The 11505-nt window shown below is 39.4% G+C and overlaps 1 protein-coding gene across 1 annotated transcript; it reads right to left on the reverse strand.

The window, feature by feature from the left end:
- Nucleotides 1-427: 427 nt before the first annotated feature.
- Nucleotides 428-8240, reverse strand: KRT20 (keratin 20). Its single transcript, XM_032871596.1, has 8 exons — nucleotides 7836-8240; nucleotides 5192-5274; nucleotides 3707-3863; nucleotides 3268-3429; nucleotides 3014-3139; nucleotides 1880-2100; nucleotides 1087-1124; nucleotides 428-565 (listed from the first exon to the last, which is right to left on the reverse strand). Exons 1-8 carry the CDS (start codon nucleotides 8238-8240, stop codon nucleotides 468-470), a joined length of 1290 nt encoding a protein of 429 aa, XP_032727487.1. The 3' UTR covers nucleotides 428-467.
- Nucleotides 8241-11505: the final 3265 nt, after the last annotated feature.

Below are 11505 nucleotides of genomic sequence, written 5' to 3' on the forward strand. Positions count from 1 at the left end.
TATTAAAAATCCAATGAAATTAACCAAGAAATTGGCTCATTTAAGAATCCAAGGGCCTCTGAACGGAGAGTTTGTAATTCAGAAACAGGAAAAATTAGAGCAGTTTATTTGCAGTTTTTAGGGACTCTTCTACTCCGTGAAGTTTAGTGTAATTCAGGTGTGCTGAAATTTTCAGGAACATTAACGAATTGCTGTTAGGTGGTTTCTAGCTTATAATTAATGTGTTTCATGGTGAAGGTGGTGGTAATGATGTTTTAAATGATCTAGTGCTCATTGGATTTCATTTTTGTAGGCGATTTGCAGCTTCTTGAGTAAAACATTTATATTCAATTTCAGAGACTGATCAATGGGCTTTTGTCCCCTTCTGGTTACCACAGAGCACTAATGGCGCTGTCTTATGGCTGCTGTCTTACAGCGACTACAGCTGTGTTTCTTTCAAACCCTCAGCGGCGTCTCTGGGCAGTCATTTACAAATCTTCTTCCACCTCGTTGGTTTTATATGATACAACCTTGCCGTCCACCATTTCTTGCACGACTGTCATAATCTTCCTTTTTTTCTTTATAGCTGAGTTTGGATTTAAGTATAAAATGTTAACTTGGGAACATGATTCTGATGGTATATAATATTCAACTCTAAATATTTATTATTTTATACATTTTTTTTCTCAAAAGAAAAAGAAACCCATTCTTGTTCTTAAATAATCTTGTCCAGTTATTAAATAAATGCAGAAAATATGCCACTGTCCCCCAATTCACAAATTTTCTGCTCCCTCCCCAAAGAGAAATATCATTGAATTCAGCCAACTGCACTCTTTCATCTCCCCGCCCCCCTCTTTTCAGGATCCCAGGATGTCTCAGGACAGTAATAGCTTGGACCAAGAAAATCACACTGTTGTGGGAGTGTGACAAACTTCCCATGTTGGGGGTTTCTTTATGTAATGCACCTGATTTTCAAAATCCCTACGGTAATATCTGCTCTCCTGAGAACTAATCTCTCTTTACTTTTCACCAGTGTCATTTGATAAGTGGTAAGCTACTGAGTGAGGAGTCAGTCTCACAGGAAACCCGTGAAATTAGAATACTTACCTTTCTCCTCTGAGATGCTTAAGTCATCTTCTGTAGTTCTGTTTTGTTTTGTTTTGTTTTTAAAGAAGAGAAAAAGAAAAAAAAAGAAGAGAAAAAGAAACAGGAAAAGATGTTATTGCCATGTTAATGAAGGACTGTCCTGCCTTTTCTGTTTCAAAATAAAGTCTGTGTGATGTGTGTCTTAATGCTGTGTTTGTATTCTTTCCACTCTTACCATGCTTGTTACTTTGAACTTGAGTTTCTTACTTTTCAGTTTGACATATATATATATATATATATATATATATATATATATAGTTTCAAAACTGACCTGTTTATGCTATACTAGAAGCTTTTGTAATTAAAATAACAAAATTACAGTGGAGGTTTAAATCTTGTGTTCTCTTACTGAGTTTCTTGAGTGTGGTAGTTGAAGACAGTTGCTATGGCAACACTAATGATTCTCAAACTGACTCCCACAAACCTGTTCTTCATTTCGTGACCTCTCAAGGAGAATTTTTAAAAGTTATTGTACTTCCAATTATGTATTAATCATAAAAATTAGCAAAAGCACAATCTGTATCGTTTACTGACTGTATATCTTCTAAGTCAGCCCTACTCATGACCTCAGGTACAAAGGCTGTACCTGGTATTTTGGGTCTGGGTGTACTTTTGGTATATTTTTGTTTTGTTGTTGTTGGTGTGTGTGTAATTGCTTTTGTGCTAGGGATTGCACTGGTGCTGGGGAGTGAGTGACAGGGTATAGCACAGCATGTAGACCCTGGCACGTATCCCTTGATTCTAAGAGCCTTACTTGATGACATCTCCTTCCAGAAGGCGGCGGTAAGTAGCAATTTCCTGCTCAAGCCGGGTCTTTATGTCAAGGAGGATATTGTATTCATTGCTCTGGCGTTCTGTATCCTTCCTAATCTGCACCAGCTGGGTTTCTAGGTTGTCCATTACTCCCTGGATGGTGGCCAGTTTTCTACTATAACGATCTTTGGTGTCCTCTAGTGTGTGCTCCAAAGTTTCTTTCTATACGCACAAGAAAAAGTGAATGTTTCTTAGTTGAAGACTTAAGAGGTGGTTTGATTTTAATTTATTTGAGGGGAATTCCCACAGCTGGTCACTGTGGGCATGATTCCTATTTCTAGCTTTATCCCGCTCTTTCCATCCAGGCAAACTCAGCCAGCTGCTATGACCTCTAGGGCTCTTTTGTTTTTTTAGCTTCACACTCACTGTTCTCTTACTTGTGTATTGTATTCTTGTTCTCAGTATTTGCCTCCTCTCCCTGTGATTTGTGGTGCCCCTCCAAGGAGAGGATTAGATTTCCTCATCCCATGGATACCAGGCTTGGTCATGTGACTTTCTTGGGCTAATGAAATCCAGGTGAAATTGATAAATGCCTTTTCTGAGGAGAAGCTTTAGGAGCTGTCACATGGTCTGGCCATTGCTCTTTTCTTTCTGCTACAGCGCTGGCATGCCCTGGCCAGGGTCTCTTCCCTTAGCCTTACGCCTGGAGTGGAAATGTCACGGAGCAGAGCTGCAGCCAACCCGTGATGGATGTAGTGTTGTGGTAAGCCACTGTGATTTGGGGGTTGTTACATAGCATAATTCCATCAGGAGCTGACTGATCTGCTTAGCCTGGAATGTCTTTACCCCTCTTCTCCAACTACAGAGTCATCTCAGGTTTTCCCATCTAGTTGAAATGCCACTCTCTGTGTGAAGTTTTCCAGATCTCCTTGTTCCCCTGCATCCCTGCTGCACATTACTCTTGTCCTGGATTTCTTTCTGTGTTTCAATTATAATCACTATTTTGGCCTGTTTCCCTGCCGCTCTGCAGGGAAGAGGGGTTATTTCCTAGAGGTTTCTGCATCTCCAGACTTCTTCACACAGACACTCAGTAAGCACACACTGCATTGAGAGTGGGAAGTTAGACGTGCTTTACCAGACTGAGGAGGGACTGCAGTTCTATCTCCAGGTTCTGGTAGGTGTGTCTCAGCTCCTTTACGTGAGCGTCAGTTTCTTTTAACTCTTCATTGCTCAGTGTGACTTGTTGCTGCAGTGCTTGAGTCTAAAGTTCCAAAAAAAAAAAAAAAAAATGAGTAAGGAGAGAAAGTAAAGAAAATGAGTTATCTTTATTTATTTTTTTTTAATGACCGCATCTACACATTTCCTTACCCTTCAGAATTATGCTATTACCTGTTTCTCAAACTGCTCTTTGGCCTTCTGAAGGTTGTCCTGGGCTATCACTTCATACTTCTGCCTCATTTCATTCATGGTGGTGCCAAGGTTCAGGCCTGGAGCAGCATCCAGTTCCACACTGACAGTGTTGCCCAGGTGTTCCCGTAGGCTGTCCACTTCCTGCAGGAGTGAACATCCTGATTATAGTCTGAAGCATGTTCTCACATGAGTCTGAGTGGAAAAGCTATAAGTCTTAGGGCTTCCTTCATTGGAGACGAGTGAAAAAGAAAGACGGTGACTTAGGTGGGGCTTATGCTAGTCCAGGGACTACTCCATCATTGAACCCTGACTGCTCACACCATTATTATTGTTCCTTTCTTTACCAACCTGTCCCCGCCAGTTATCATTATTAGAGTCATTCTGTCATTCCCGACACCACTTCCGAATATTTCCTCACCTCCTGATGTTCTTTTTTGAGAATATCCAGGTCTTTACTCAGTTCTTTAAGTTGAATCTCCAAGTCTGTTCTAGTTAGGGATAGATCACCTAAGACCTTATTCAGGCCTTGGATTTCACCCTCCACTGTGAGGTGTAGCGCCCTTTCATTCTCATACCTGTGAATTAATGGGTACGCAGAGATAGTTGAGTCCTCTTGAAACTATTATAGAAGAGAGAGTCTTAATATAATGAGATATTTTTATGTGGTATATAAGGATCGATTTCAATACACTGTGTCCCTCTTTATACATTCCAAAAATGTTCCTGAGAACCTAGGAATCAGATAATTTGTTCCATAATATAATCTTTGTAATTTGGAGTGATTGGTAAAAAAGCAATCTGAAATAACTCTTAAAAGTTTCTAAATTCCAGAATATATTTTAAAAGAAATAAAAAATATTTTGCTTTAATTAATGTTTCAGCAAAGGATTCTCATTATTGATATTAAGCAATGGTTAGATTTACTTAGTGAATGCACACGATCAGTTTATTTTTATGATTTTGTAAGCAGATGCATCCAAAGTGAATTATCTCAAAGAATTCATGATTCTCCCCTACGATCTCAAATACTCTCATTTTTATTAAAGTAGCAAAACTTTAAAAAATGATAATGCAATGGAACATTCAGGTGCTGACTTAGTAAAACTGGAATTAATGAATGTTTACTGCTTTAATCTTCGGATCTGCTTTCCCATTTCCTTCTTTTTGATCCCTTGTAGCATTTGAATGCTACCCTTCAAAACCACAAAGGACGTTTTAGTACCAAGGCATTGTATGCATTCAGAATGGGAAAGCCCTAGCATAGGGGCCATTTATGAGGAACAGTTGTGATCACATGTAGTGTGATATGGTTCCAAGGGAGTGAACATAGTCTGAGCTGGTTTAATCGTTGTCTTAGTTCTTTGGTTTGTCAGACTCTGTTATAAAACCCCAGCAAACTCAGAATTATCAAAGGTCACCCCCTAGAACTTGGGCCATACACTTTCAGGCACTTGAAGGAGTATGGATGACTCGGTCGGAGAATCACCACACGTAAACACATGACTCGCTTTAGATAACAGAAGGGTCCTACTGCAGAAGGGGAGTTTTATATTGCTTTGGTATTACTCCAAAGGGCAGAATTAGGTTCAGTGGGTGGAAAGGTAGATGTAAGGTTACTAAAAAAGAATGTTACAGCAACCAGAGCTAACCAGTGAAAACAGGAGTAGTTACTGGAGGTGTTCAGTTTCACAGTGGGTGACAAAATCTTAGGAATGTGGGAGAGAAAAGTGTAGCCCTGAGTGCTAGGTTGGATCAGATAGCTCCTAACACCCTTCAAACTCCCAGATTCTGAAAGTACTTAAGGTAGCTTTTTAACCAACAAGAATGTGGAAAGCGGAGTGTCATGAAGGGCTACTAAAAGGAATCCTTTTTCCGGAAGGTTTACCATGGTGTTAGGACCTACCTCAGCTTGAAGTCCTCAGCAGCCATTCTGGCATTATCAATTTGAAGGACACAATGTGCATTTTCCAGTTGTGCCTTTTTAATCTGGAAAGTATATGAGAAAGAATGACATTTTCAACCAGACAGGAGTTTCACATGATCGAGTGTGTCCTCAGATACAAACACTATTCTATCAAAGATGATGTTTATTTCAAGAATTTCCAAGCCTGGGTGGCTCAGTGGATTAAAGCCTCTGCTTTCAGCTCAGGTCATGATCCCAGGGTCCTGGGATCAAGCCCCGCATCGGGCTCTCTGCTTAGCAGGGAGCCTGCTTCCTCCTCTCTCTCTCTGCTACTAGTGATCTCTGTCAAATAAATACATAAAATCTTAAAAAAAAAAAAAAAAAGAAAATGGGAGGAGTAATGATATGGCCATTTAACATAGTGGAGTCATAAAATGTAACTCTGGTCCCCAGGGTTTAGTGAACTTAACGGTTTTATAAAAGGAAAGTTTCATTCAACTTGAGCCATCAAACCTTATTGAGTGGCTTCCCTTTGATTCTGCTTAGAAAATTCTGCTTAGAATATTCTCGTTAGCCCTTCTCACTTGGTGAACTGCTTCTCTTCCACATCTCGCCTAGACATCATTGCTTCAAGGAAGCCTCAGTGATTTCCTCGAGGCAGAATTAGATGAACTGGCTGTATTCTCATTGCCCTACATAACCCTTCTTGGTAGCATTTATCCCTCTCTGTGGGATATATGCTGCCTTTGTCTGTGCCTGTTTCCCCCTAAATCACATTATGTTCAGCATCATATTCCTCAATGCCCAGCACGGGGACCAGCGCTTAGTATGTACTAAATATTGACTGAATGAACGGACACCTGTTATATGAGAGTTGTGCCAGGCACTGAACTGTCAGGATGGATAAGCCCTTGATCTTAAAAATGGGATTACCCTAATGGGTGAGTTTTCTATGATGCATATGGATCTTGTCTGCTTGTAGAAGATATTACAGTGACATGTCTCAGCAGATCCAGTCCCGGAGAGAGCTGCCCTCATAGACTGAGTCTGCCCAGCTAAATGGAATAGATGGCTGTGTCTGTGTGTTTGGGTTGATCCAAAGTAGATTCAGAAGCAGGAATCATGAGACAGGGAAGAATGGTTTGATGGTTTTGAACGTTTTTAGTGGGAGCCTGAGAAGAATGACCTCTTGGTAGAAAGACAATTTAGACACCTTTGCCTCACCTCCTCCTAGTTTCTGAAACCCCCAAAATAACTTCCAGTGGAACCTGGTTCAGATTGCACTGATGTCTAATAAAAATGCAAGAAAAAGAGACTTGCTGGTAAGGAAGTAGTCTTTGCTCTAAAAGAATATGAATGTTAAAATAGAAATGGAAGGGATTCTTTCCTTGATTAGATAAGAAATTGAAAGAGCAAATGCTCCTGTCATATCTGGACTTTTCAACTGGGAGCAAAGTCCACTTCCTTTATTGCATGGGATTGATAAAACAGAACTCCACCTTCGTGGGAGTAGGTTGTGATATGATTGCAACAAATTTGAACTGGGGGCAATAGAACATTTTGTTATTGTAGAAGTGGTTTCTGAACTGCTTGTGATGATGGTGAGATCATTAAACAGGGCATTTAAAAATCTGCATGTCATTCAGGTGCCTGGGTGGCTCAGTCGGTTAAGCAGCTGACTCTTGATTTCGGCTCAGGTCATGATCTCAGTGTCCTAGGTTAAGCAGCTGACTCTTGATTTCGGCTCAGGTCATGATCTCAGTGTCCTAGGATTGAGCCCTACATAGGGATCTGCCCTCAGTGGAGAGTCTTCTTGATATTCTCTCTCCTTCTCCCTTTGCCTCTCCCCCTGCTCTCTCTCTCACTCAAAATAAATGAAATTAAAAAAAAATATTTTATTTATTTATTTGACACACACACACACACACACACACACAGAGTGTGTGTGTGTGCACAAGTAGGCAGAGTGACAGGCAGAGGAAGAAACAGGCTTCCTGCTGAGCAGAGAGCCCAATGTGGGGCTCTATCTCAGGAATCTAGAATCATGACCTGAGGCAAAGGCAGATGCTAACCAACTGAGCCATCCAGGTGCCCCTCAAATATAGATAAATCTTTAAAAAAGTCTGGATGTCATTAATACCTATTTCCCTTCCCCTTATTTCCACCCTGGATCACTTTGTCATTGAAATTTATGATACAGTATCTTAATACTTATATAACGGTATTTATGTAAATTAAAGGAGGAACATCTCTAAGTTGATTGGGAATTCAAAAGTTAATGAGAACTGGGTGAAAAAAACCCGAGATTTATAATCACATAAAAATTTTAGCTCTTTATAGAAAAAAAAAAGTTTATTATCCATTTAGACTTGTCCTGGTAAACTGTGACAAAAATACAGATTATATTTTCCTGTTTTCCATGTAATTAGATTTTAAAAGTGAAAAAAATATTTACAGTCATCCAATTATATATTCAGCTACCCCAGCACTAACAGTAGATGGTAGAATGCACCATTTTTATAGATGTAGCATTTCAGCCTAATTGCTTTATAATATGCGTTTGGGCCCATGTGCCATATATGCCCTCTTGGTATGTATTCTGCAGCCCAACAGTGGAGTAAAAAACACCGGAATCATCCCTTACCTGATTTTGCAGCTCTTCTATTTGTTGGTAATACGCACTGTGGTCCCTGGTGTTGGGCGTGTTTGTTTCATACCACTGCTTAATCTGCAATTCAAGTTTGGAGTTGGACTTTTCCAGGGACTGCACTTTTGCTAGGTAGTTTGCTAGGCGTTCATTTAGGTTCTGCATGGTCATCTTCCCATTACCAACAAACAGGTCTCCACCGGAGGGATCACCCCCATAGCTCATCACATGTCTGGAGTTCGAGATGCGGATGCCCTGACCTCCAGCTCCCCCACAGACGCTGGGCGCAGCTGCAAGGTGCTGCATGCCCCCCTTCCTATGCGTGGAGCCGCTCACACTGATTTCAGGGTCTTGTGAGGAGGAACTCAGACCTCTGTGGAGGCTTCTGCGAGTGAATTCCATTGGGGATTTGAGGAGGGAGCACCTGTAGCTTCTGGATGGCTGCAACAGAGTTTGTCTCCTGGTGGTAGATGAGCTGACCTTTTATAGAGTTCCAAGGAAAGAAACACCTCCTCTACTGACCTCTCACCACTGTCTACAGTTCCTTGCTTTGTATTTTCTTTTTCCCTTTGTACAGCAGTCTATTTAATTTCATTCCAGAAATTACCACTAGAGGCATTTCTTGGAGGCTTTTCTCAGGGGCTAGTCCTTTTTTTAAACAGAGGCAACAAAAGGAAACCAGGAAGATGTATTCTTTTAGCCTATGCACCTGCCTTGGCAGATTTTTTTTTGTTCTAATATACACATAAAGAATATTGGCAAATGCTCTGAATAATTTAGGTTCCTAAAAAGACAGATGTGGGTGCATAATAGTTACACTGGTGATCAAGAACAATGTTTTAAAATCTATTTGTCTTTTTCTTTTTGGTGAGAACATTTAAGTTCTATTCTTTTGGTAAATTTCTAGTGTACAGTACAGTATTATCAATTATAGTCACCATATTTTACATTAGATCCTCAGACCTTACTCATCCTAAAGCTGAAAGTTTGTATCCTTTACCTCTGCCTATTTCTCTTACCCCCCAGGCCCTGGCAACCACTGTTCCTATGAGTTTGATATTTTTTCTTATCTTAAGATTCCGTATATAAATGATATGCAGTATTTGTCTTTTTCTGTCTGGCTTATTTCACGTAGCATAATGCCCCTGGGCATCTATCTATGTTGTAGCAAATGGCAGGGTTCCCTTATTTTACATGACTGAATAATATTTCGGGGTGTGTGTGTGTGTGTGTGTGTGTGTGTGTGTGATCTTTATCCTTTCATCCTTTTGTGGATCCTTAGGTTGTTTCTATATCTTGTGGATAATACTGTGGATAATACTGTGGATAATACTGCAATGAACATAGGAGTGCAGATACCCTTGAGTGATTTTATCTCCTTTGGATATATACCTAGAAGTGGGATTGCTGGATCATATGATAGTTCTATATTTAATTTTTGAGGAACGTCCGTGTAATTTTCCATAGTGGCTGTACCACTTTACATTCCCAGCAACAGCGCACAAGGATTCCCTTTTCTCCACATCCTCACCAATATTTGCTATCTCCTGTGTTTTTAATGATGACCACTCTAATACAATGAGGTATTATCTTATTGTGGTTTTGATTTGCATAAGAACAGGGATTTATAAGTATGGATAATCACTCTTCAGGATCTCTCTTTTATGCTTTGTTTTTGTTTTTAAGTTTATCCCTGTTTAGAGGTTATATTTCATAAAACTATTAAAATATTTTGTACAAAACCTCAGTTATTTAAAACAGGAGTGAAACATTTATACATTTGGAGATATAGTTCGAGGAAGTGAATTAAGCATAATTTAGGTGAGTGGTAGATAGATGATTTTGAACTCCCTCCCCTGCCCCAATGCTAATGTTCTAAGACCAGGTAAAGTTTTACAATGTAAACTTAAATTTTTCAGTCACTGCCTGGCTTGAGGTCTTATTCCCTGAAAATGATATGAATAATATCATGTTTTGCACCTGACCTGGTGCATGGAGTCTCTCTCCCCCGTTTTAAGGTCAGCTCGGCACCCACCGTGAGACAGATTGCTTGCTCCATCCATTCTGAAACTACAGCTGCTCCCTCCTAGATTCTCCATTGGATTTCACTGGGCAGAAGTTTTCACGGAAGCCTGATCTTCCTGAGGGGTCCACAGGCTCATGGCATCAGCAGAGCAATGTATAGGCAGGATGTATGTGTAGGGCCTTGGGACTACACCCAGCCTCTGTGGTTGGGCTGAAAGCCTCTGCAGGTGTGTAGACATCCAGACACATGGTGAGCTCTGGGTGTGATCTCACCAGTGGAGCTCTGATAAACATTGTCGAACCAAATGAAATCTATTCCTTTGTTCTTCCTTATTCAAACCCCCTGGCCCCCAAAATTCACTGAAACATTTAAATTGTTTCCTTAATCAGGTCACATATTTCAAAGGGTTGGAGAAGTTACAAAAAACATCTCATTAATTTTCATTCTGATGCTTTAATTGAGGTTTGTATATGGTTAAAACAAGTTAGCAGACAAATAAAAAAAAAAAAGAAGAAATCTAAAAAAAGGCATCTCCAAAATCTCTGCACATTCTTTCTGAAGAATTTGGAATATGCTTTTTTAGTGGCCCAACAAAATGTCTTTTTACATTTGAGTTTGAGTTTTTTTGGTTAATCTTTTTTTTTTTAACAAACATCCTTTTTCTAAAATAATATAAGACTATATTATTTCTCTCTTATAAGCAGTGTACTTTAAAATAATATTTTGTGTTAGACTTTGCTTCAGTTACATATAAATTGGGAGAGTTAAATCTACTTCATGCTCTTGACGATATATGTGTGGGTAGCTCTTACTGTGTTTTCATTCATTCAAACTGCCATCAGTCAACTTTCACAGAGTGTTCACCACCAGTGACTGAGCATGTAATACGCAGACCTTGCTATTTGTTACCAAGCTTTAAATTACTTTGTAAATAGCTGTCATAGCTAAAATCCTCAATGAACCTTTTATAAACATATGAACTGTATTCTTTTATATATGTGTTTTCACAAAGTAATATCTTTTGTTGTTGCTTGATGGGGGAGAAGGAGGTCCTTTGATTAAAGCCATTGGAAAGCTGTTTAAATTACACAAGTTTTGCAGTGAGTTAGTTTCAGCTAAGAGTTTAACTACACTAACACGTATGATCAAGGTGTGCAGAAGTATTATTTAAATTAAGAGTTAGCTTTCTAAGAGCTAGGAATATCAGTACAGTTATTAAACATGATAATTTGTCTTTTCTTCTTTAGCACAATTATTCCTTATGGCTGGACACAGTTTAAGTGAAACAGTTGAAGTCTCATTAAAATCATTAACATCATTTTTAACTTTTTGGAAAAATAACTATGTTATTCCACCAATTTTTGGCTAGTATTTGTAGGTTTTTTGAGATCTCAAATTTAAACTAAAATATGATATAGTAGGCTATTATTATTATTATTATTTTTATCATGAAAAAACTGTATTTAGATTTAGCCAGCTGGACTCAGTTTAGATGATCCCAATTTTGTTGGCAACATCCAAAGCATCATAGTCAGGGGCCAGCCGAACGTATGCCTTCTTCTCTCCATCAGGCCTGATTAAGGTGTTGACCTTGGCTACATCAATGTCATAGAGCTTCTTCACAGCCTGTTTGATCTGGTG

This window comes from Lontra canadensis, unplaced genomic scaffold (genome assembly GCF_010015895.1).
Source record: "Lontra canadensis isolate GAN:19392208 unplaced genomic scaffold, GSC_riverotter_1.0 scaffold43, whole genome shotgun sequence".
NCBI classification, from domain to species: Eukaryota; Metazoa; Chordata; class Mammalia; order Carnivora; family Mustelidae; genus Lontra; species Lontra canadensis.